Here is a 26,715-nt window from a genome sequence, read left to right as displayed (position 1 = left end):
AAAACTTCAAATTAGGTGGGGTTCACACTGGTATTTTGTTCAAATAATCTGAATAGACAGAAAGGAAGTAGATATTAAAGAGAGGTGGCAGAGAGCCTTAAAGAAAATTAAAACCTCCCTTATGTTAGGAGTGACATTTGTGCAGTCACACTGTCTTCACCATCAATTTGGACTTATACATCCCTTGGCTCCATTTTCTTAGCCCTTAAATCTAGCCAGTATCTATCAGCACCAATACCAGAAACTTGTCAATTTTAATAAAATATGCTAAATTCACTCATCTTTAAGTGGGCAAAAATTAAATACAGGTAGTAACTATAACATTACATGCTCTCTCCTGAAAATACGTGGAAAACACCACAGGATTTTAAAACTGTTTATTAGGCCTTGAAAAAAATCCTGTCCCTGCAGGATTACTTCAGAGAACAAACTAAACCATCAAGGAACAAATAATTAAGCCCCTAAATGAAGCAGGAAGTGTATCATTACAAACATTAAGCAAAATCATTGGGTTTCAGTAGGAACTTGTTAACAAAATAATGCAAGAATGTGTGTATTGTCCAGAAAGCTAGGGTTCCAAACACAGAAAGAAATAAACAGTCCCTAGCTTAAAAAAAAATTCAGTTTCTGGGATAAACAGAGAGCTGGGAAATTGCCATATTTATAAGCACCCTGAGAAAATGGTATTAGTGTCTTTCTCATTTGGTTCATGCTTCATGATATCGTAGAATGGTTTGGGTTGGTTAAAGATCATCTAGTTCCAACTCCCCTGCCATGGAAAGGGACACCTTTCACTAGACCAGGCTGCTCAAAGCCCCATCCAACCTGGCCTTGAACACTTCCAGGGATGGAAGTGTTGCCATTTTTATGAAGTAAGTCGCACTTCAGCTTCTGATATCAGACTTTCATAGGAAAACCATAAAGCCTATCTTTTGGACACCTCCACTCCCCAAGTCACAATATCCTGTCTTTCTACATCTTAAATAGCAAAATGGAAAACTATATGTAATCCAGAGCCTCCCGTTCTCTCCAGCAAATAGTGTCATCAGTGCTGACAGCCAGCTGTGTAGTTTCAGCTACAGCTGTTCTCGCAGTCCCTGCAAATTGGCCTCATGTCCCTAAAATCCTTTTTTCTACCCTATAGTATTTTATTGGTCCTACCTAGTTACAAAATAGACACACAAGACAATCCAAAACAGTAAAAACCACTTATGGATTGATTTTCTTTCTCTGCTGTCCTGGTCTAGCAGGAGCAGCTTAAAGTCAGATAAATGGGGTGACTCCTACTGCTTTGTTTTACCACGTCTGCTCCTGCATGAGAAAGCCACAGACTGGAAGAACCTTCACAAAGGATAAATCAGCTTTCTTTGCAAAGAAATTATCTTAGACATACCAAATGAAATTTCTGTGAAATTATGTTGACTACTGGATGCAACTGCAGTGATTTGTAACTAAACCAAATCTGCAAAACGTCACAATCTCAACATGGTACTATTAATGTTTCAGATGTCTCATATATTACACTGACTCTTTACAAAGAGAACTGCTTCCTCTCATGTTTACAAGTGTGTGAGCTCTGTAGTTCCTAAATGATCCCAAACTAAAAGCAAGTAAAGGCCACTTCATGACAGAAACTAAACTAGCGAAAAAGAAATGTATTTCTTGACAAGCTTATGCAGTTTCCAGGATGTTGAACAGCTAGAGGAAATAATACCAAGACAATTTAAACGGTTTATTAGCTAACTCACCGTTTATCATTCCAGTGACATTGTTGATAACATCAGAGCTGAGGTAAGTCTACAATATACAAAGGTTTCTTGTACTACTTACATGGGCTATGTCTAGCAGGTAGATCTGGAGGAAGAAAGCAGTAGCACTCCCTGCTACTTGGTTTGGGGCGCCTCCTATTGCATAGCATAATTTGCTGCAAATTGACAGCCTATAATCCTGTTCAAGATGAAGCAGAAAAAACATAAGATACACGACATAAGAAAAAAAAATGGTACAGGAGTTAAAAGCTACAGAAGTTATAAGGTTAAAGTCTGTGGTTAACTCCAAATTCACAGATTCACTTCACAGCTATTCCACTAATAAATCCGTATGTCCTCAACCCCTATCATCAACAGACATTTGTATGCTTATTGCTTTGATTTTTAATGGTTCTCTTCCTTAATTCAGCCCCTAAAACCAGATTACCATGTTCCTACAAGGGAATCTAGGCTTACCTCCCTGATCCTCACATGCGATTAAGAAGGAACAAGTCTACAAACAAGCAAGAAGCAAAGATGTACATATACTGTTACACTATATTGTCTTTGAATGATAAAACCAAATTTTTTTAAAGATTTTTTTTTACTTTTTAAAAAAGATAATTTCTTATATTAATATCTCAGACCATAATAACTGATACATACTCTCATACTCTCATAATTAGACAACATTCATAGAAGGGAAGTTCCACGGTCAAATGCAGACTGAATAGATCCCAAATATTTGTGCTCTGTTCCTTCCTGGCATCAGAATGGTTTGGGCTGGAAGGGACCTTAAAACTCATTTAGTTCCAACCCCCCTGCCACAGGCAGGAACACTTTCCACCAGACCAGGTTGATCAAAGCCCCGTCCAACCTGGCCTTGAACACTGCCAGGGATGGGGCAGCCACAGCTTCTCCAGGCAACCTGTGCCAGTGCCTCACCACCCTCACCATAAAGATTTCTTCCTTATGTCTTTCTTTCAGTTTATAAACCACTGCCCCTTGTCCTATCAATAGCTAAGGCCAAGATAACACAGAAAAAGTAAATGCCTCTATATACAGCATACACAATTCAAAAATCTTTTTATAGCACAAAGAATGTTAAGATTTTAACAATTACTTTTATTAAAGTTGTGGTACAGGAAACAGTCAACCAAGATCCAAACTTACAGGCTGTAGGCAGCACTCCTGTCTTTACACCAGTTTCATGATTATAAAATTTATAATCTTAATACATCTTTCAGAAAAGCAGTCTCACTGTGATTCCACACACTCCCAGGATGCTGCTCAACTACCTTCTGAATCACATTCCCAGATCACCTCTAGCTTAATACTTTGGTCATAGCAGTAGGCAAGTTTTCACTAGATTTTGTTTATGAATGTTATTTAAAGAATCAAATAAGCTGTTACAATAGACACAGCCTACAGAGATATTGCATTCAGTCACCCACAGAAACACAGGGCATCAGCAGTTCATGAACTTCCTAAAATGGAGGTTACATCCTGACCACTGTTCAGTACCCGCTTTCCTTTTATTTCGCCTAATTACTTTTGGAACTCATTCGGATATTAAGCCATAATGCACCATGGCAGTTCCATGCATGTCTGACATGTACGATGACAAGAAATGCTAACGCATTCACTGCAGATCCTCTGCCTAGCAATTTAACTGAATGCCCCCGAGTTTCTATCTGCTGAGGAATTATCATTCAGAGTCTACATTCTGGTGTCACTTTCCAAAAGCAGCAGCCCATAATCTGTTTTGACTCTCCACAAGGAAGTTCTAGGGTAACCACTATGTTTTCTACCTCAGTATCATATGAGACAGTGGTAAAAATGAAGGTAGGTCTCTGCACCAGTAAAGCTGGTATATTTCCTCCTTTTTAGCTTCCTGGGCTTACACGTAAGAGTAGAAAAGATAGACATGGCAGCTGTCCATTAAGGATCTAGAGGATTCAGCCCCTAGCCTTGGTTGATTTTACATGATATTGCTAATAAATAGCACCAGAAACTGCCTTGAGAAGGATAACATCGTGTCTGTGCAGAGTGGCGCGATCAATGACAGTCACTAGCCATGAGCAGCTAACAGGGTTTTTCTCTTAAGATTGAACTTCCCTACTGCATTGCTTCCTCAAGCAACAGAAACTGCTTGATTTCTGTGAAATGCAGTGAAAGCTTTCACCTGTGTAAGTTTGGCAGTAAGTACTCAGAAAATTCACTGGAGATCTGAATGTGTAGGCAGTGGTCAAATAAAGAACAAAATACAAAGTATTTACAATGAAAATTTTGTTTTGAGACCCCTGTGGTGTAGTTGAATGTCAACATCAAATTGCTTCTACAAGCTTTAGAAGAAACATGAAAGGATGGAGTGGGAGGTAAGAGAAAGGAGGGTCAAATTAAGTTATAATCTTTTTTTGTTCTCAGATTAATTTGACAGTTTTATACTTCTACATGCCCCCATCATATCAAAATTAATTGTGTTTCAAGGTAAACCAAGAAAGCATAATAGTACGGTGATTCGATTTTGCTCCTTAAATAGAAGAATAAGGTTGAACATTGTTATAGAAAATGAATGCATCTCATACACTGTGGTTCCTTTATTTTTAATTCTCTTGTAAGTTAAAGCCATATTTTTGTTTTGTGTAAATGTTCCCTTTCCCAACAGAATAAAAATTCAATACAGTGGCTATAACAGACCATCCTATTTCTAAAGAAAGTATTTAAGCACACCGAAAACAACTCTTTGCAACTTTGTGAAGATATTGCATGCACATTATGGGCATAGGGAACAGCCCCATTTTGTCCTAAGCTATTCTTTATCAGTTGAGTCCAGAACTGAGTCAACGAGTAATTTTAAAGCAGTAAGAAGAGAGAGCAAAACCTGTGACTCAAAGATTAATGCTAGTCTCGGTTTATCTGAGAAACAATGAAAATGTAGCTAACGACCAGCAGCTTTTGAGTCAGCTTTTCTCTCAACGCAGAATTAATACTGGTAATGTTTCTGTTCTGTGAGTGACCATACAACTGACTGCCCCAACTTTGTGTGTGCCAGTCACAGGAAGCAACTCAGGTCCTTCACACCAAGTATCCTGAGGACTGTTCAGGTTTCTTAGAAACATCAGCCCAGCTCTGAGTGAAAGAAGTGACAGAAGCAAGGCTTGCGTGTAGACGCCTAGCAAAGGCATTAACAAGGCAGGATACAGTAGTTCTTTCCCAGGATACCCTTCTTTCAGCCGCCAGAAACCCAACACTGAGGAGCTCTGTGAGCCAAAGATGGCATATCTCTGTCTAAAATTCTTAACGTTTCTCCCACGAATCCACTCTCTGATACTTTCTGAACACAAAACTTCAAGCCAGAGCAACGTGTGCCCACAGGGTCCGATGAGCTCCATGGCTTGAACGCCCTACACCACATTGTCAGGTTACTTTGGTCCCTCTGTTTAGAAGCTGCCCCTTTCCCGGTTTGATCAGATGCCCCCTCAAGAGCCACGGAGTGAGAGGCGTCCCACTCCTCACCTCCCTCGCCACTTCTCTCTCGACAAGTACTGAGCCTGAAGAGGAAGCATTTAGTTACTCTCTCACTCATAACACACATCTTCAAGTTCTAAGTTGATGAGGCTGCCTGAAGAGAAAGACCCTCTTCCCGGCCGCACCTCTCCTTCAACCCATCTGCCTAAATCAGAGAGAGTCCCGGGTGTGGGCAGGGACCTGAGATGGACACCCACCACCTAGATGGGCAGTAAATATCATACAGCGCACTCGAAGGACAATACCAGAGTTACACCGAGCTGCTTGGTGAGACAGAAGGGTGGCGGTAAGGGCTGAAGAGCTATTTCAGGTACCCGGCTGAGGCAGGCTGCGCCGCGCAAAAAGCACCACGCAGCACACGGACTGCCCCAAGCCCCGAGAGTGCCCACCAGGGCCCTCCCCATAACCTGCCGGTGATGAAAAGAAAACTAGAGCGGGACCCCATCCCCTTACCTTTTCCTCCTCCGCCGGGTGCTCCGGGCTGCCCTTCGCGGCCCCGGCCATGGCACAGCGGACAGACCACCCGCGTCCAGCACCTGCGTGCCCGGGGCGGGGCGCGGACGGAAGGCGAGGGACAGCGCATGGCGTCGTCCCCCCGCCCTCACGCAGCGCCTGGAGGGGCAGGGGTACTGATTGCCGCTCTCCAGGCTCGGGAGAGGGCATGCCCCGCAGGAGCGGCTCTCTGCCCGCCTCGGGTCAGGGCTGCACAGGCGAGACCGCCGCGCCGGCAGCGGCAACAGCCCCTCCATGCCACCTCCGCTGTGGAGAGGAGCAAGGCAGCTCCTCACTTTTGCCTGCGGTGGCTGCCGCGGGAGCCGCCCGCGACGTAAACCCTGGCTTTGCTGCCCTGTAAGCCTGCGCACCGACCAGCCCGCGCTTCCGAAGGGCCGCACAGCACCCGGCCCGCCGCTCCCCTCACGGCAGCGCGGCTCCCTCCTCGCCCCACAGCGGAGTGCGCCCTCATCGGGTGTGAAGGCTCCTGGGGCTGTTTTCACCCAAAGCGCAAACACCGCGGCGCTGCCCGTCAAAGAGGCGCACGGTTTCCTGGCTGACGTGAATTCATAACCACGCCAGCCAGCAATGCTGTCGGCTGGACCCGAGATCACACAAACCCACACCGGACCCAGGAAGCAGCCTGTGGAAAGACCTGCTGCTGCTGCCTTCGGAGGCGGTGCAGCCCGCACCCTTCTTCAGGCAGCAAAAGCTCATCACCCCTCTGCCCACAGGAAAAGGGCCTTGTAAGCATGCTCCGTATCAAGGGAAAAAAAACCAACTGCATGGTGAAGTGTGAACTCTTTCAACAGCGAGACAGCCTGAGAAAAGATGGGTTAAGCAAGCCAACAAGCACCCGAGGACTGGCGATCTGCTCAATGACTGATCTATAAGCTTCCTGGCTCGGCTGATTCAGAGCTCTGCTATTGACAGGGTCACCCTGGTATTGGACAGACATTGCAAACTACGCCATGAACTACTGATATGCAAATCCTGGACAAAGTCATTTGACAAGAATAACTGCAAAAAAATTGTGAGATTCTGACAGAACAAGGCGTTAAAAAAAAAAAATAAAAAAATCTTAGAAACAGACCTTCAACACAAAACCGAAATTGTGGCCTTAACAGGCCTTGTTGAAAACTGAAGCTTTTGGGGCTCCAAAGGGCCCCTGAAGTCTGAGGCTGCAAAGCAGAGGTGGACTGCTCAGTCCCTTGACCCCAGCACGTAAGTTCTTTTAAAATACCAAGCTAGTACAAGGTATGCTATCTAACATTCAAATTCAACATTTAGGTTCTTCATTTACTCTTCACACAATGCCCTCATAACATGTTAAATCTTTGTTACCTGCATCTGGAAAAGGAAAAAGAAGAAAACCTGGAGAAAACATTTCCTTTCTTTCTTCTTTTCTAGGCTGTTTCAGTTTTGCTGTAAATTACGTTAAATACACAGGTTTTACTCAGAACACTGGAAGCTTGTGAGAAACAGTAACTGATAGCATTTGTGTGTTTCACAAACTCAAGCATTGATCAGGCTAGTTTTACTGTTGTTTGACCAATGCACAATAGCTGTCTACAGCACTAAGCAAGAGATTAGGCTGTCCAGGCATTACAGGTAGCCAATCAGTCTTTACAGACTAACTGAAACCAATTAGATTTAGGAGAGCCCTGTATTCATTCCAAAGATTTTCTCCAAATTAGTGAGTTATCCAATCACAGTTTGTTGCCTTTTTTTTAAAGGCACTTTCTAGCCTAACAGGGATTAGTGCAGTCAGCATCACTCCTGATTTTTTAAAGATGTGCTCTCTTTCTGTAATTAAGATCATGACACTTTCAAATTGCAGTCACACAGAAGTACACCAAAGCTGTGGCCCAAACCAGCCTATTTCAGTAAAGCACAATAGATAGCCAAACTACCCAGTCTCTTATGATACTGGTAGCAGACATAAATCAGTGTTGAAATACTACTCCTTTCTGAAACCATGATTTTTGATAACGAGTAAAATGGATTTACCTATGTTCAAATTTGACACTTCCCCTCCTTATCAGTCTTACACTAATTACTCCTTTGAATTTCTACGCTATAAATGCAGGAATAGTATCTTACTTTGACTAGCATATACTAATTTGACTATGAGTAGCTTGAAGTGTATATATTTTGACATTTCATGCACCTTTTAGATAAGAAAAACTGAGTTCACAATCCAGCATGTAAGGTTTTCCAATAGTTTTACATTAAGACAAATTCAAAAGCACCAATTAACAAAATTCACTGTTCTGGAAGTTCTGCAGACTGAGGGTTATATCCACATCTGTGAGTGACTTGTCTCTTCAATTTTACTAGTAGATTTGTCTGCACATTCCTTCTACTACTAGAGATCTGGTAGGCTTTTCATATAGTAGAGGAGTCAGTGGAAGAGCAAAGAAAATTTAGTTGGATTATTTGCTACATAAACCTGAACGACACAGCAGCACATCAACTTTATCACACTGAGAACAGTTAACTGCATAGGTTTCTGAGATTTGCTTTCTGAATACACTGAATAGGTATTTGTGCAGTTGTCTTTCATTTCACTGCCCTCAAACATACCTGGAGAAATGATGAAATGAAAGAGTTTTTACACTCCTGGAAATGAAGCAAGCACATGTCTAGTTTGAAGTAACAGAACTTTTATGGAATTCAAGTCAGTCCAATTAAATATTTTTTCTATTTAGAACAAAACCAGGAAATCTCAAATTCATCTTTCATTTAACAATGCAAAAGAATTACAACCCCAACAATCATCTGTTTGGATAGGTAGCACAGACTAGTCAGCACTCATTGAAGTCTTACTAGAGACTCTAGTTCCATTCACAAACCCACATGCTACTTGGCAAACACAGTAGAAAATATTTCATCTTTATGTTGATATCTCCTTTAGCAAAACATGAAATAGTTGGCTACAGATTTTATGCCTCAAGTACATGAATACCAAAATAATCAATTTGGTTGGAAATGGGGCAGGGGGAGTGAGGGGAAGAGGAAAGAAGCCTCAGTTTTTAAATAAGGATTTTCAGTGTGCTTGAAACGTGGCCACATGCAATTATTGTCTCAGTTCAGGACACAGGCAGTTACATAGTATGAAGCCAACTACATCTGTCTAAGCCACTACTCTCTATGGTAATTTCCACAAAAGCTGAAGTTTTTGTGTGACAAGGCTATAAAAGTGGATTTCTATCCTAATGAGCTAGGTAGTTTAACATCACAATCTCTAAGACACTCTTAGCAGCACAAGAGAGGCAGAAACCCTCTCTACCTCTAGTACCATTAATAACAATTCCTTCAGAACTCTCTTTGAGGCACTTCATACGCAGTATACACCAGACTACCTCATTTCTGTCTTCTCACACGTGCGCCTACCACCACGTGAAGACCTGACAGAACATTACACTGCAGATCTTGTGATAAAAGTTAAATCCTGAAGATACTGAAGGTTTACAAGTTAGGCAAGAGTTCAAATGTGAGCTTCCCTGAACATCTGTTGCCTAAAAGTTACTGTGAGAAGAATGCAAACTGCAGCAGCTTACTCTAAAATGTAAGTGAAACAATCAGTTCAGTCTCACTGTCCAAAGTGCAAAAATAAATACTATTTGTTCCTTAAAAGGTGCTGTCAGTAGTAATTAAGTCTCAGAGAACTGTTCCACTTAAATATACTCACTAATGAACTTAGAAGCTTTCTACCTAAGGAAATTCTAAGGATGACCTGTTCTACATTTACCTCTGTTACATTATAGCCAGTCTCTGACCACTAAATTTATTTAAAAATAGTTCTATTACAGCAAATGATAGCACAGCACAAATTTTGCTCTCTAAGAGCACAGTACGGGAGGATGAGAGTGCATCCAGATATTGCTGGTTACATTTTTGGTTTTATCTAGTTCCACCTGCATGCAGGTTTTGGCCAGTTAAAAGCTAATTTGATCATGTACTTTTGATAGTGGTTTTTTGCTCATTCTTGAGCTGTCCGTTGGGTGTAGCAGCAGTTTTATAGTCATTGTCAGGTGTTTTCATCACTAAGAGCCTGAAAGGTTCAGTTGTTTTCCGAAGTCTCTGAACAACAACTGCATTTTGCAACTTTGCTTCCTCTAGCGTGAGCGTCTCATCTCGCAGCTCTCGAAATGGCAGCGAAGTAGTCAGCATAAAGGGGACGCTTCCCTCCGATCCTTGATACTTTGTTATGAAGTCTCTGACATGGCTTATTCTGAGAAGAAAGAAAGAGAACTCAGCATTAGAGCACTCCACTGCCAACACAGACCATATGCACAACACAGTCACCACAAGAAGAGAATGAGACAGCCACTTCATGAAATAGCTGATGGCGCAGAAATGGAGAAGTATAGATGGATGGAATCCTAAAGTGCCTGATCCACTTGGGAGGCAATGACCAAGGTTCATCTGCTCTGAGAGCACTCCCAAGGGGAAAAAGGATGAGTATCTTACTCTGAGCACTCAAATGTTTCCCTGTGCTCAGACCATAGTTACACAAGCCTACCACTTCTTAACCAGCTGGTGGAGCCCTTACCTGAGGTTTCTATAGCCAAGAGCTAGAATTAAACATGCCTCCAGTGTGTGGTACATGCAGCAGAACCATAACACTAAAAAAAAAAAAAAGTTTGCAAAAATTGCCTGGATAGCTTATCTAGGTCTAAATACAGCCTCCTTCAACCCAAGCAGGTGCATCAGTGAATTCATTACAGATTCAAGCTGCCTGTTGTGAAGAACCTTGCAACAAGTGAGCAAGACCAAGGTTTTGCTATGGAAGAGTCAGGATTGAACAATTTAATTAGAAAATGAAGATGACAGGATACATCTATACCAGTAAAATAAACATTGTCAATGGTCACTCCCTCATCCTGAGGCCAGCTGGCAGCCTCCTGCTACTGACAAATTATCAAACTCATCCTTCCTCTCCCCCATGCACAGAGTAGCCAGTGGGGTTTACTGCATCAGAGAATACTCAGTGACCTGAGCTAAGATCCAAACCAAGCCTAGATATCACTAGAGAAAGTGATAGTTTGTTTGGGGAAAACCATCCTAACAGTTAGACAGCACAGATGAGCTTCATGGCTTAGTCACACTTACTAGGCCATATATAGCTAGGTTTTAATTCCTGTGCATGCAGGCCTCAATCAAGAGACAGCACTTGGTCTTACAGGCCTAAAGCCTGGAAAACCTCAAGCAGGAATAGATTTTGGCTTTGACATTTACAGGTGTCTACATGCATGATATCAAAGTTGCAGCTCAGGCCAGCTACCTGCTTTAAGATGGACAAGTTCCTGTCCAGGCTCCATAGCTGATGCTCCAGGGTCACACTAACTTCGCAACTGTTCAAGGAAGAACACAGCTCAACTCAAGGACAGTGCTAGGTGTGCTGTTCCTACAGCACTGCTCTGCTGGTTGCTTTACTCTCACATCTCCTCAACTCCCCATACTAGAGCCCCAATGCTGTAACCTCAATCTTTTACCACGAACCAAGTCTTACCTGAAGTAGCAGTTACTGTGGCACATACACACCCTATTTGTAAAAGGGTAGAAGTAATCTATGTACCCAGGCACTGCAATATATATATATATATATATGGTAGAGGTTATTGACCTATAATTTAATTAACAAAGAGTTGACTGTTTTCTGTTTCTCCATGGAAAGGAGTGCTATACATACAATCAAAATGCTTAAGGCTTTGGACTCTAAAAGGATTTCCTCCTATTTCTCTCTAGGTCATACTCAAATACTGTCTGTAGCACAAATATGCTGATCTTGTGATGAAAGGATAGGTTACAATGGAGTATTTATTTCAAACTACTTCAAAAAGAGCATCACATCGGAAAGGTTGTTCTGCTTATCTCATTTTTTTTTAATCCTCCAAAAAAGCACTTAGCAGCTGTTTAAACTGCCATTTACCATGAAGACAAAAAGCTTCTAAATAAACTTAAATGTGTGAAACCTGAAATAATTAAGCCCTTCAAGTGAAGTATTTATAGCTGAAATAGCAGTTCATCCTTCAGTAGTACATCGTAACAGTGTTTTAGTTCATACCTTATGCCACTAGCAGTAATAAATTAGTGCAAGTTAAACTTACAGCTGTTAACCTTCAGCTGTTGAGCTTTTCTTCTGACCAGCCACAAAGACACCCACAGTTTACCTTGACAGCAGTCTGGGTTGTATTAGAGCTATGATCACTTCTAAATTGCTTCACAGAGAAGCACAGGAAACATATCCTTTCTCTGATGTGACTGTCTAGTACTGGAGTAATTTCTTAAATTACAAGTTTGAGAAAGGTCTCTAAAGACAGCAGATCTACAATTTAAACAGTTAATCCTACTTTCTCAAAGCTCCTGCAGACATACGCTGTGCCAATACTTTCTTATGTAATCCCCATTTATAAGCCTCTTTGAGAGCTGGAAATTTTAGCAATTAAGAATTAAACACACTGCATACATTCTACTGTGTCCATGTTGATGTGCCAGTGATGAACCTCTGCTGCCTAGTGAGCTAACTTTGGCCCTCCCAGGATGTTTCTGTGGCTCAACCCTAGTCATACCCTCCAGCTCCTACCTGTGGTGTTGTCTGTACCCAGTGACTAGCAGGCTTTTTGCTAAGGAATTTGCTCCCAGTGTAGTCATTTTGTGAGAGATCTGTAATCTTAAAAAGCTGTTTCCTCTAGTAATGAGCAATACATACACCTTAACTTCCACTAACCTACCAGCAACTCCTACAGTTGCCTCAGATTTTCATTTATGCTCAGTTATGTGCTATTAACATCAGTTCACATGTCTCTTATGCTCCTCTCATCAGCTAAAAGATTTCCTAACATCTGAAAGCTGGTTTTCTAGGTGGAGCTGAACAGCAGTCCAGTGTTACGTGCACTGAGGAGGTAAGACGATTCACAGAAATTGGAGACTTTTCATGCCTACAGGCATAAGACAAGCAGGTCAGACGCAAATGTTTATGACAGTGCTAAAATAAATCTTACCTGTGAGAAACATTGAATTTCTGAATTATCCTTTCTCCATCAGCTAACCAGATCTGGATGTTAGTGATAGGCTCCAAATTGTTTAAGGGTACTAAAGGGAGGTGCCTTTTGTTGTCAGGTCCTTGATGATCATCTCTTACTTTGGAGACTATCCTTGGAGTAGCACTGAAAAGAAAAGCCAGATAAGGTTATGCCTTCTGTGTACCTACGTGAGCTTGAACCCCCCTCCAGATCTTTGCTTCTGGAGCTTTCTGCCCTGTTCAGGGTGCACTGATGACTTCTAACAAATATAGGAATACTGACATAAATGTCAGCTTTTCTGTTAAACTGTATGCCAATACCTTCTCTTGAAGACTTCAACATATTAAAGAATTTCAGTTTGCTCATGTTAAACATTTTTACAAGATGTAAGGGAACTTAAATATCAAAGGATTAAATAGGAATACACAAGAGATAAAACAGTCTGAACATTCCTTGTGCGTTTTTTGTACTCTAATCACACAGGTGAAACTTAAAGGGGTTTGAGTACTGAATTTGCATACTCAATGTTAATTTTCACTGTAATGTGATTACAGTAATTCAATTTAAGTGAATGCTGTTAGCCTCGATTTAGACCCCAGGAGCATCTATTTCAGCTTAGAAGCATTACTCATCTATCAGAGAAACTGAGTTCAAGTGAAAAATCCAGCCTGATGCACACAGCATTGCATTTTGTGTTTTTTCTAAGTCACTACCACAAGGGCAAAGATCCATAAAATGACTTCACAGAATACAGGGACCTCAGTCCAAGTGCGTGGTCTTAAAAAACAGTAAATTAGTGGCAAAAATTTTATTCTGAAGAAATGTCTAGAGCTTACTGCTGCTCTCAGGACTAGGCTTGTTCAGCATGTACTAAGTCATCAGAAAGCCTGATCCAACAGGCATATCCTCAGCCCACATGAGTATAACCAGATGTTTGCTTGCAAAACAATAGCAGTGATTTGAGGAGTTACCATTTCTTCTGAGCTCAGCTGTGGTCACCAACTACACAAACACTTCATGGTGGTTTGCTGAAAAGCTTTCTCTTTGCACATAAAATTGATGAGATACTGTTCCTTGAGAGAGCAGTTGGTAACCAATGGCCACAGAACAGCAGTCTTAATACTACACCTACTTTGCATCCTTATGTTCTTGTACGTGTCTTAGTTTAATCATAAAGAAGAAAAATCATAGCAAATTATATACTCAAACAAATACAGCTAAGGACTTAATATATTCAGGCTAATAAAGTCTTGGGCTCAAAAGTCCTGCTCAGTCTGAGGTATTTAAAAAACTTATGACCCACTGCCTAGTTAAGTGCTCTGACTTCCAGGCTATCAGCCAGTAGAGGCACTTTTTATTTCTGCCACTGAAATTCTGCAAAAAGAATGAGCCTCAAGGAATCTCATTCCTACGTGAGTAGTAAGTGATGTTCATTGCAACTGGAGGCAGGTGAGAAGCACACAACTCTTTTGTGTTACACAGCAATCAGCTGGGGCACAAGAACTTGGCACGAGCATATTCCAAGAGGTACATCTGTACAGTATCCTGGTGCTCCAAGTACAGGTGACTTACTATCACCCACCCACCTCTACCGCTCTGTTCATGGTGGACCCAAATACAAAATAAAACCTAATTGTCCTGCAGATCTGGAAAAAAACATTTGAGCACCATCAACACTGTTAAACAGTCTTGTGAGCAGAGCGAAAAAACCTCCACAAAAGTTCAAGACCTTCTTCAGTCCAGCAGTGATCAGCATTTGCTGTCTATTTGATTAGTTCCGTGGCGCTCAGTTCCAGGTCCAGACGCTCAAGCATATGCAGTTATGTGTGCAACAGCTGACCCCAGTATAGTGGAGGCTGGAGAGGTAGTCAGCCATGCAGCTGCCAGGCAGCTGCTTTAGCCTGGGCTCAACTACACTGTAGCTTAGTCATAGTTCACAGAACTGTCTCAAATGGATGCAGATACTGGTGTCGTTCTCAAACCAACTTCCCTCAGTCACATATCAGAATTTGTAGTAGGCACTAAAAAGAATTCTTTCAATATCACATATGTCTGAAACTGCAGGCAACATGCTAAGTGAAGCTGCAAGAGAAAGTCAGAAGATCTATATTCACCAAGATTTAAAGCATTCCTATACTTAATAACTTTGCTGACAGATAAAACCATCTAGTGGTGGGAGTTTTGACCAAAATCACAAAGCAAGAACTTAAGTCTCTTATTAGCCTCAGATCAAAGCATTATCACCCCTTTTAAATGCTTTATTTCTGTTACAAGATTATACAAAGAAGATGTAAACTAAAGATTGAAGAGATCTAAGAGCCTCCTGCCAATTTTCTAAAAATAAGAATCCCAAGAGTTAGGTATCATACCTTACTGTGACTAATGGTTAAGAAACTTGGTACACAGTGTTTTACCCTAATGAGGTTATAGAGCAAGGCCACTTTGCTGCAAGGGATTTCAGTCAACAGTTTAATTAACATGCTTCTGAGGCAGTCCTTAAAATGCATTGATAAGCTGAATAGAAAAGTGTAGTCACAAATCTTGTTATAATCCCAGACTCTTGAATGAGGCTGAATGGTGGCAGACAAACCAGAATGTATCTATTAGTTATATGGGTTCATCTGCCAGGGCCTAGCTAGCTTGGGTAAGCATGGGTAAGTCCTTCCCAAATCTTCGTTCACGAAGCCAAGCCATCAATCAATCATATGGGTTCATAAGATACATTGGAAAATAAGTCTCATTTGTTTCTCCAGTAAAACAAAGAGAGGAATCAAGCTCATGTGAGGTATATCAACCACTATATTTCTTGTTCCTCCATTTTTCCCTCTATGAAAAGTTATAATGAGCCACTCAACAGACCGATTCATAGTGGTTCATCTGCCACATAATCCCTCCACCTGGGAACACTGGCAGAAAATTTATAGACTATTAAAAAAAAAAGTGGTTTTGCAAAGCAGAACTTTAACTGGGTCATAAGCTGAAGTAAACTGTTCAGTCATATGTCTCATTTCTGATTAAGCACACAAATGCAACTGTGGGAAGAGAGTAAAACAACTTAAAACTTCTTACAGGTCTTGGCACCACTACTATTTCCCCACAAAGCTTTTTGCTGAAAGAGTAGCATATGCAATGGATATTTATTAACATCAGGAAGTGAGCACTAGTTTATTGAGTAAGAGCACTTACGGATCATGTTTCCAACATCAGTAAAAGTATTTACTAATCTTTAAAGGAAAGGTTCTGATAGCATAGCACTGACTGGAGCAAGAATAGATAAAAAAAAGGCATCTTATCTAGGCCATAAAGAAAAAAAAAAATGCTGAGCAAACTGTAGGATGTCTCAGTGTACAAGACCAGCCAACTGAAATCCACAGAATAGCATGCTTCCAGAGCCTAACTTGCATTTTGGGAAGCAAGATCATTACTTGCTGTAGGCATGACAAAGCATGACAAGCAATAGAACACCCTCCCATTTAGCAATGGTTAGCAGCAGAAACTCAGTACACTGAAGACAGTTTGCTTTTGCTATATACAGGTCTACTGTTAGATAAGGTTAAGCTCTTGACTCCTGTTTGCTCAGGATTTCAGTGCTACTAGAATCAAGTCCTGCAGCATTTCATCCATCTCTCAAGGGAAGACTTTCCCTATTGACCATATCTACTCAAGCATGCAGCAACTGAATGGCTGTGCTACAGAAACAGATAAATCTGATAAAAACAGATACTTGATTCTCTGAGGCAGCCTGGAACCACTCATCCTTTACTATTATCAGTCTCTTATTCTGCACATTATTATCTTCTTACCCTGCTGCCTCATCTGTTCCTACCCAGGTCATGCTTTCCCTCAGAGTAAACACTGGGCCTTAGCAGCAAGACCTTTCTGCTTAATCAGAACAGCTCTTCACCTAAGGTTTTGCAGTCTGCCAAGCCGCCCAGCAGGTCACTAGGCAGTCCCATCTGTGAAGGCTTCCTGTGGGCTCCTTGTCACTGAATGGGTTCTGTTCCCTAGGCTGAAGTCTGCTCTTATAGGCATGCAAGTCTTACACCACATGGGTATGTGAAACAGATAATTTGGCTGGAGGAAGCAAAAGTCACAGGGATCAAATACACGAATTCCTGGCCTGCCCCTCTGCAACAGCCTTTCAAAATACAGTACTGTCTGGTTATAAATCAAGTCCAGTTTTAGCATTGGCATTAGTGGCTGACACCAACCATAAGAGACTCATGGAGTAAAAAGATGATCGCTGTAACACAGTATAATATCTTACTGCAATAAATATATGGTTAAATACTAAGGAACTTTAAGAGAATGCAAAATAACCTTACTACTTCATTTCCCTTTATAGGATTGTCATACTCCACTCTTCTTGCAAAATGTACGGCACATACAGCTTTAAAAGAGATTTTCTCTTAAATCGCAGAAGAGAAGAGTGACAGCCTTTCAGCTGGAAAGAGTTCTGCTAATATTGAGACCTTGAATAAAGAAAGGCAACAGCATCCTGGTTGTATTAATCGGCAGACAGTAGATTGTTAGAGCCAGTTACGCCCCATGCAGCACATGTTAGACACACCTAAATACTGCACTCAGACTTGGTACCCAAAATAAACTGGAGCAAGTTCCATGGAGGGCCACCAAGACAGCCACAGGCTGGAGCATTTGCCCTGTGAGGAGAGGTTGGATGAGGAGAGATTGTACAGCCTCTGGAAGAGATGGTGTTAGGGATGACAAAACCTAACAGGAGCCTGCAGGTGTCTACAGAAGGTCATCCAGAGGAGGGAGCCAAGTTCTTCATGGTCGACATAAATCGAAACAAGAGACGTTCAGACTGCATACAGGAAAAATTTCTTTCCTACGAGGACAGTCCAGCACTGAAGCAGACTGCACAGCTTCCACTCATACAGAATTTCAAAGTCCAACTTGATAAAAGCCTGAGCAACCTCATCTGTTCCCACAACTAATCCTGCTTTGAGCAGGAGCTTGGATTAGAGAACTCCAGAGAGCACTTCCAACCTGAATTATGAGATCCTTTACCACAGGTGTAGCCCACTTCAGCTACTTAGTCACAGATCACATCAGACTACTCACCTTCCTAATCTGTAACCGTGTCCGGAAAAAGGATGAAACACTGGCTTTTGTGATGACAAATACACTTTATCTTTTTTATCTTCCACTTTCACATCTAACTCCTCTTTATCAAAAACTTTCCGTAGCTCAAAAGGCAGTTCCCTTAAGAAGAAAAAAAAAAAAAAGTAATAAAAAGAGCTGCTACGCTGTATATCCCATTTTCAGTATACAAAATAGGTATCTGTGGTCCCTGAACTGCAAATTAACTAAAAAAACAAATAATAAAGACATTATCATGCAAGTTGAATGATGTTTAAATTTACTCAGCAGTAACCCCTCCAAAGCATGTGATGAGGAGGAAGTTCTGTATTGCCATACATCACTGCAAAGGGTTCAATTATTTTATCCCCATAATGAAACGAGAAAAAAGACAATTGGCTTTTAAAGAGAAAGAACTGAGTTTAGACACAATGTGTTTAATTACAAATAAACATGAATCTCAGCTTTTAAAAATTAGATCATTGACAATAGCTACACTTCTAGTGTAGTAATACCACCTCAGTAATGCTTTATTTGCATTAAGTAGAACACAACAATGCCTTTGTCTATGAGCTCTGATGCAGACAGTACATTTCTGGTGGTGGGGCTCAGCTGGCACAGGGGCTGTACTAAGTGCTTCTCTATCATCAACAATTATTCAGGAACCATCTTGTAATTAGTATGTTCACAAGCAAACAGTGGAAGAAAGGCAGCAAACTTTTGATGCATGCATACAAAGCAAGCAAAGCACTTTAAACAGTGCAGTTAATTGCTATTACAACTAGCACAGGCAACAGCTACAGAGGAGAAATAGTGTAAAAATAGTGGTTTTGATGGGCTAGCAAAGTATGCAAAATACAAAAATTGCAATGGCTTAGTAGTTTCCCATACTTGAAAAGAAATTATTACATTATATTCTCCATAAAATTTTATTTGCCTCTGCATTTGAATGGGGTAAGGAAACAGGCTACAAATTAAAGGCTCAAAATTACACTGGTTTGTATTGTCAGGTTTGTATTGTCAACCTGCTTTTTTAAAGTAACGTTGCAAACACTAGCAAATAACACAAATCATGCTATCCTGATAACAAGGGGATAACATTAAGACTGCTACGCACAATTGACTGAGATAGCAAGTTTGGACTGGGAAAGGTGTCTGAAATTTACGACTGATCAGTTTCTTGATGTTATACGGATAAACTGTGCCCACTTAAGGCTTTTCATCAATAAAAAGGAAACAAAGACCATAGAAACAGAAATGCTAAACCACTTGTGCACTGAGTTTGTTAGCCAAAGTACCATTGATGAGTAGCTCTTACTGGGTATTCTGATTTATTCGTTATTTCATTCTGCACCTGCTGTGCCCCCCACCAACACTCACTTTTATCTATTTCATCAGCAACTGTATGAGTGCAGCAACTGAAAGCTATATTAAACCTGTTGATGTAAAACAGCCATTAGCACTGCAGGAACTGAGTCAGGCGGCGGCCTGCACTCCTACAGGGATACTGCAGTGCAGCAAAGCCAAGCAGCTATGTAAAAAACCTAGAGCATAAGCTAAGTGCTATCCAAAGCACAGTAACTCAGGCTGATTAAGAACACAAAACTCACCCTTTTTTTATGGAGTCCAAGAACTGCTGGTTTGCAACATCAGTGTAGCTCCTAAGTTCACCATCATTTACTGTAAACCCATTTTTCCAAAGTTTAATGATTACATCAACCTATAAAGTAAGAACAATTCTCATAACACCACTGATGTAAGAACAGCTTGGTATACCCACAGTACCCTATAATTGTAAATCATCCACTGCATGGACTAAAAATACCAAGAGAAGGCTTGCTATAATCTTTCAGCTCTGTGCCAGCAGGCAGAACAACTGCAAGGAGTAAGTGACATTTCTAAATATCTTGTGTCAATCAGAGTTAGAAATAAACCTTCCCCAATCATTTTGCTTCCCTATGTCAGGAACTCCTTCAGTTCAGCAGGAAAAAAAAAGAAAGAATAAAAAGAGAGCTGGAATATCCCAGCCAGCTGCAACGCTTCAAGAGCTAATTTGAGAGCACACACATGCCTGGTGTTGGAACACTAGCAACCAGAATAGTCCAGCTGGGGATTTATTTGGGTAAAGCCTTGTTTTAATCATTCAGGAGGATTTTCTGCAAGTAAAGCATTGAAATACTTCATGCAGAAGCTTTTCACTCAGGAAATGCAGCAAGTATCAGAAAATTTACTTTCAGACAGTCATACATTTATGTCACCCTGAATTCCTGGTATATTCAAAACACTGGTATTAGGGTAATGAAAAAAAATTCACAATAACTTACTAGCTTTGCCAGAAAACATTCACTACTTTAACTTCTAGCCTTCACAATGTTCACTAAAATTTATTCAACTTTAACATGGATATATTTGGGATTCCATTTTCATATTTATGCATCACACAATTTAAAGAGCATTTGATCATCAAGGTCTGATCCCTGAAATAACCTTGTCTTGACCGATACTTGGCTGCATGTGAGGTATATAAAGCAGGTACAAATGCAGAATTCACCTCAGCTGGAAATCAGCTTGAACTAGGCTTGACAGTACTTTACAATTTCATCTTTTTCTTTTTTGCAGTTTAACTTGTTAGAAGACGATTGCTAAACACATTGATGACTGCTGGAACACACAGCATGGGCAAACTGCTGAATAAAATACCATCTCTTTTGGTTGGGTAGTCTGTCAAAAAGGCACGAAGCACTCGGAGAAATGAGATTCCTTTAAGTCTTGTGTCTTATGGCACCTATGCATATGGAAGTTCTCATCATGGGAGAGTTCCTCTACAGTAAGCCAGTTTGCGAGTTTAACATAGACTAATTATTCCACACCAACTCCGCATTTAGACATTGACAGAAGTACTGCCATGGAACACTATTTCAGAACTGGAATTTCCTGGATCCACTAACATGATTTCCAGCAATGCCCACTGCAAATTTCTCCTTGACGTCTTTGCTCTACATGGCTGTTTCTGCAGCCCATGACCAGTCTTTGGGGAATAACAGAAAAATATGAAAAGGACAGAATCACTGAGATACAAGCCCATAGTAAACATTTCACTACTACCACAACTATACAAATGAGAGAGAATAAAAAAAATCTGGGCTATGCCTCTAAATGGAAAAAGATGCAACTCTTAAACTTCTTATGTAACAGTACTTGTCATGATTCCTTGCACCTCATCATCAGTACACTCCCCTTACTAATAAAGCAGAATTGCCTTAGCCTACGCCAGTGTAAGTCCTAGAACAACACTAAACCCACTATGAGTGAGAGACAGAAGCACTGAAGCATAGGCCTGGCTGACTAAGAGATGTGAGACATTCTTCCTGCTGTCTGAATGTCATGTGCATTTACTTATTTACAGATGCACTGGATGAGGCTGCTGGACTTCTAACACGTTTTCTGGGGTAATCCTGGAGTTCCGTTACTTCAAACATGAGTATTTTTTGATTCTCTTGCCTACCTGGTTCTTGACTGTAGTTGGGGGCATACATATAGCACCAACCTTCTGAGCTTCTTCAAAAAGATTATCTACAAAGTATTCACAGCTTTGTTCTGTACCATTCAAAATCTGATCATTGGTTCCCGATTTACACCTGCAGAACAAAGGCATAAGTAAAAATGAAGCCTTGGATAACAGGTTAGAAGACAAGCAGTTACCCTAGAAGCTCAGTACCAAGAGGTGTAAAAGGGATGCTTCCCCACACCCAGGTGACTCAGTTGTTACAAAACATCAGGTCAACTCTGTATTGTGCCTTTTCTAGAAACTTCTTATGAATCTCTTACTGCTACTATTTGCATTTCAGAAGCATAAGTTAAAGAATTACAATAGAAAAGGTGAATTCATCTATGCAGAAGCTTCTAAACTTGGTATCAGCGCAAGGAACGCAAGTTAGATGATTCATACTTCTAATTCAGACCCTCAAACACGTAACTGCACGCCAGCGAAAGGCCTTCCTTAAAGCATTTCCATGATACAGGCTTGGGTGACTTCCTTTGCCATAAGCTTTGAAAACTACATACAAGAAAACTGCCCAAGGATTTGCTTCCCCACTCCTACCTGGACCTCCCCATCACCATCACAGAACCATCACTGCTGTCCTTGAAAGTACGTAAGAGAAGCTCAAGAAAAATCAACTCAACACCACTTGAGCACACTGAAGAAATGCAATAGAAGACTTCAGTACTGTGGAGGCTTCCAGGCTGTTAAAAAAGGTGCATCAACTACATCTTTTTGTAGAACACTGTATATGTGACAGCAGTTTCTGTTCGATTTTCACCAATCAAAATGCAGAAATATGCAACCTGAATGAATAACTATCTTTCAGTTTAGATCCTTTCCACAGTAAGAGGATTATGCAGCTTTTGGTAAACATTGCAGGAATTGTTCCTATTGGAGATTCAGAAAAATCTATTTTAAGCAATTCAGAAGAGAAAAAAATCCCAGCTCTTGAAAAATATCCAGTTTTATGTAAAACTGCATTGAATTCAAGGGCACCAATGCTTACTTGAATGGTAATTAGATACATTTGCATAAAAATGAATTGTTTGCAGAGCATCTATGCACCACTAAGAAATCCCTACAGATTAACAAATTTAAACAAAAGAAAAACTCAACAACCTGAAAGATTTCAGGCATGGGCTGTCCCCAGTTTAGTTTCCTAATGGAACAAAAGAAACTTGGAGTGTTAATATGGGTATTCACTAATGATTTACCTTGGAAACAGAACTGGAAAACCAAACACCTCCATATCAAATACAGAGATGCACAGCGAGTTAGTATTTTGCAGACTGCCGTTCTACTTTAAACAAAAATATTTACGCAGCCTTTTCCATCTCAAAAACGTTGCAGGTATGCCAAAAATCTTTTAGCAAAACAATCTTTTTTAAACTTCAATGTATGTGGAGCAGGTGGACACAAAAAATTAACATGAAGTTTGAAAAGTCAAGGCAGGACACTCGAACAGCAATAGCAAAGGAAGAGGAAAGCAATAGCAAAGGAAGAGGAAAAAGGGGGTGGGAGGAACTGGCACCTACCATTCCTTCTTGACAGTTTTGATATTGTCCATGTCTTTCATTCTGGTGCTTCACCTAATTATGAAAAGAAGATGTTTTAAAAACCCACCAAACTATAACAATTATACAAAATGCCCAGCACACTCTGCACCCTTTTGCAGCTGAAATACTATAGTTTTCCCTGTGTTGATAGTACATTTAACCAGAAACCTCCAAATGCCCCCCACCAAGTCTCCAGATGGTTCTTTGTTTTCCTGCAGCTTCTAATTTAATGACACATGAACCATGCATCTGTCTCAGATACTCAAAAGCAAGGGTACTTATTCAGAAATGTACAAAATAAATTCCACAATAATAATGCGAACTGAAAATACATGCCCTTACTTACGCTAAGCAAAAATATCATATGCCTTTTCTGAGCTACATGATTTTAAACGCCACTGATTTTTCACACACTGAGACAGTTGCAGAAAAACTGCATTGCCACTGCAGGCGTTCTAATGACCTTCATCTCGATAGTGTGTGTTATCAAAAGGTGCAAGATTTGTCAGGTTCTTCTTCCCTACCATACCTCAACATATTGGTGCAGCATCCCAGAAACTGTGAATTTCTGGTCTCCCGTTTAGCTGGAAGGGAAATCTGGATTTGCAAGTACTAAATATACTACAGGATTAGTCTGCAGAGTCAGAGAAATGCAGAATGCCATACTGATCTCATTATACTCAGTTCTAAGCTCTGTGAAAAAAAGTTACAGAAAGTCACAGAAAGCCAGAGACATACACCCTCCCCAGGAAAAAAAAAAAAAATCCATACAGAAAACCCAGAATCACTCTAAAATTAGAAAAAGCCCCCTGGAGAACATAAATCTTAAACTGCAGCTGTGTTTAAAGTTACTCCTGAAGACTGATGAGTACAGGTTACACAGATGATATTCTGCTCCTGGCATGTTTGGAATGAAGTCATGACATTCTGCATAGCTCTTAGATAGTGTCAAAAGTGAGCAGTAACAGCCACTGTTCTCCTGAAAAGCACAGTGAGACTAAAATAAATTTTTAGTGGTCTTGAAACCTAACTTAAGAAGATGAAGAAGTTAGGGGGAAACTATATTCACTGCAGCACTAACAAGAAAAGCCATTCAGTTATTTGGTACTAATTCATGTTCCTCAGGAGGTTGATACTGGTTAAATCCTCATGAGACACCTTCTGTAGGAAGGTATTATATAATCAGCCTTCAGGAAACCCCCAAGATGGCCAAATAGATTCAGTCAATAAATATGTCCATAACAGGTTTTAAAGTTTAGGCTGCCCTCAACATAACCAATGCTCTTACACGTTAGGTCAAAACATTATTCTCAGCACACCTTTGATAAGTCACACAAGATAAGGTACAGTCATCTCCCCTGAATGTTCTGCCAGAACATTAGATTTACAAGGCTGTGCTGGTGCATTATGACTTTATAAGCATATCTGATCATTGTACTTGGAAATTTGTACCTGCACTTGGAAAAAAGAACTTTCAGTATCAAGTAAGTATAGTGAATATATGTGCTTAAAAAATACCATTTTTCAATCTGCTCTCAAATTAATTTTTAACACACTTTAGCACAAAGTACTTTTTGTGTTAATGTGCTTATCTTCTTATCTTTCGCTATTCAACAGAGTACTCCCCAAAGCAACAAGAGCCACCTCCAGCCATCTGCTTTTGTTGATTCCCTGTGACATGTCATCAGAGCTGTTAAAGAGAGACAGACACAATGAAGCAGCTCTTCAAATTAATTCTTTTGCTACATTAGGCTGGCCTCAAATGTGCATGAACAGTATTCGTAACTGGTCAGCTGTGAAATTCACTGTTCCTTCTAAAGTACAACAGCAATTACGCTTAGAAGAAACATTTGTGTTAATGTATCAAGGTAAAGAAATCACCCTATACAGCATACTGACATTTATTATGACCAAAAAGCCATTAGGAGATAATGATCAGACTGCATTGCAAGCACTTCAGCAAGCCAACCCAACTAGCACAAACAATCTCTCCTGCCAACTTCTGACAGTCATCCTTAGCTGACACTTGAAACATTAAAGAGCTTTAGTACATAGTTTTTAGGTAATAAAAAGTATCACAGATTGGAACTTTCTGCATTTTAAATTTAATCGCTGGAGGTGGAAGCATCAGAAGCTAGCAGCAGCCCACCACAGCCACATCTAGTAACTGTGGGAGGATACTCTTGGCCTTTCCCAGCTCAGATTGGCTTCTCCAGCCCCAAAGGCCCTCCACCAGCTGAAGCTCCAGCCCTGCAACCGGCTCCACGGTGAACAAGCCGCAGACCCAGCAGTGACATTTCATAGGTGGTTCTTGGAAACAAGCAGCTCTCACCTACACCTCTACAGACATACTATTTTTTACAGGCATTTTTGCGCTCAGTATTGTTCAGCCCACGCATCCGGTTATTTTAATGCAAGAAAAGCAAACAGAAACTACCTTTGATGCTTTCCTCGGTCTGAAGAGCAGGAATAGTCAAGCAAACACACACAGCCCCGGGCCTCATGAAAGCCTGCCTTACTAACTCTGGCAGAAAGTGAACTTCTCAAGCTGAAAGCTATTTACAGCACAGTAAAGTCTATCACTACACCACGTAGAAATTATGACTGAAAAACTGCGCCTTAACATGCAACAACGAAACAAGCAGCTATAGAGAAACTGCCAGCGCAAATTAAAAGCGAGATAACCATCAAACCTAATGGCCTGAATGTGACCGATACGCCCGGATAAGACCTCAGCACGCCCCCTGCCCCCCCAGCCGGCTGGAATGGCTGAGCACTTTGCAAAGAAAACTGCCCACCCCGTGGCTGCCTCACCGGCGCTTGCCCGCGCTCCCGGTGCCCAGGCCGGGCTTCTGCCGCTCAGCCCAGCTCCGCACGGGGCAACGCTCCGCGCCTCCTGCCAAAGCCAGTGTCTAAAGACACCGGTCGCAGCTCACAGCGGCCCTGCGGGAAGCAGCGCCTGAGGCACTGTTAGAGACGACCAGACCGTAACGCGGCTGGAAGGCGGAGTAAGCAGAGCCCCGGGGCGATGGGAGAAAGACCCGGGCAACAACCCTCCCCTCCCCTCCCTGCCTGCGCCGAGGGACGTCGCGCTGACGCCCCGCTCCGCGCGGGACGAAACTTGGGGCCGCTCGGTGGAGGGGGGCGAAGTGGCCAGGAGGAAGCCGCGAGAAAGCTCAGCCCGCCCTTCCCCTCAGGGCGGCCGCGGGCAAACTTCAAACCCGGTCGGAGCGGCAGGAGCGCGGCTGGGCGGAACGCGCTGCCCCGACCAGCACGGCCGCTGCCCCGCCGCGACTCACCCGACGGCAGCCACCACAGCCCCACGCCGGCCTCCCCGTCGCGCCAACTCGGCGGGGTCCCACTGCACACCGCGCACGCGCGGCCGCCAACGGCCGGGACAGCCGCTGCCCCCGCCCGGACCGGGCGAGGCGGGGCCGCGGGCAAGGCTCCGCCCCCAGCTCCGAGGGGCGGGGCCGCGGCCGCCATGTCGGGGGCGGGCCGGGGGAGGGCTGTGCCGCGTCCGTACTGGGGCGGCGCGGGCACCCGCACCGGCGGCGGGTGCGCGGGATGGAGCGTGGCTTCCCGTGGTGCTGACCCGCCCCTGCCCTGTCCTCCCGGGAGCGGCAGGGGCTGGCCAAGCTGGCGGCCAGCTGCATCCTGGCCCAGCCCTCCTCTCCCCTCGTGCGGGCCGGGGATAAAATGTCCAGACA

At 42.0% G+C, this 26,715-nt stretch overlaps 2 protein-coding genes across 7 annotated transcripts in view; both read right to left on the bottom strand.

The window, feature by feature from the left end:
- The window catches only part of MFSD2B (MFSD2 lysolipid transporter B, sphingolipid), a 37,732-nt gene extending 31,655 nt beyond the window's left edge, over nt 1-6,077 (bottom strand). For all 4 annotated transcript variants that reach the window (XR_010613257.1, XM_065681746.1, XM_065681747.1 and 1 more), the window contains exons 1-2: nt 5,733-6,077; nt 1,831-1,947 (exon numbers count right to left, since the gene is read on the bottom strand). Coding sequence is in view for 3 of the 4 variants with exons in the window: in XM_065681746.1 (XP_065537818.1) it covers nt 1,831-1,947; nt 5,733-5,942 (327 nt within the window). In the remaining variant the exon portion in view is untranslated. The remainder of the gene's footprint in view (nt 1-1,830; nt 1,948-5,732) is intronic.
- A 2,343-nt stretch (nt 6,078-8,420) lies between these two features.
- UBXN2A (UBX domain protein 2A) lies at nt 8,421-26,434 on the bottom strand. 3 transcript variants are annotated; one of them, XM_065681740.1, is made up of 7 exons: nt 26,305-26,434; nt 22,985-23,038; nt 21,411-21,543; nt 19,516-19,625; nt 17,888-18,028; nt 12,782-12,946; nt 8,421-10,008 (listed from the first exon to the last, which is right to left on the bottom strand). In XM_065681740.1, exons 2-7 carry the CDS (start codon nt 23,023-23,025, stop codon nt 9,729-9,731), a joined length of 870 nt encoding a protein of 289 aa, XP_065537812.1. In that variant the 5' UTR covers nt 23,026-23,038; nt 26,305-26,434; the 3' UTR covers nt 8,421-9,728. The 3 variants fall into 3 exon arrangements, with proteins under 3 accessions (XP_065537812.1, XP_065537813.1, XP_065537814.1); XM_065681741.1 differs by lacking the exon at nt 26,305-26,434 and adding an exon at nt 25,820-25,988; XM_065681742.1 differs by lacking the exon at nt 26,305-26,434 and adding an exon at nt 25,443-25,615.
- Between the last annotated feature and the right edge of the window lie 281 nt (nt 26,435-26,715).

Source organism: Lathamus discolor, chromosome 5 (assembly GCF_037157495.1).
Source record: "Lathamus discolor isolate bLatDis1 chromosome 5, bLatDis1.hap1, whole genome shotgun sequence".
NCBI lineage: Eukaryota > Metazoa > Chordata > Aves > Psittaciformes > Psittacidae > Lathamus > Lathamus discolor.
Note: the sequence above shows the minus strand (reverse complement) of the source record. Positions and strands in the feature narration are given on the sequence as shown.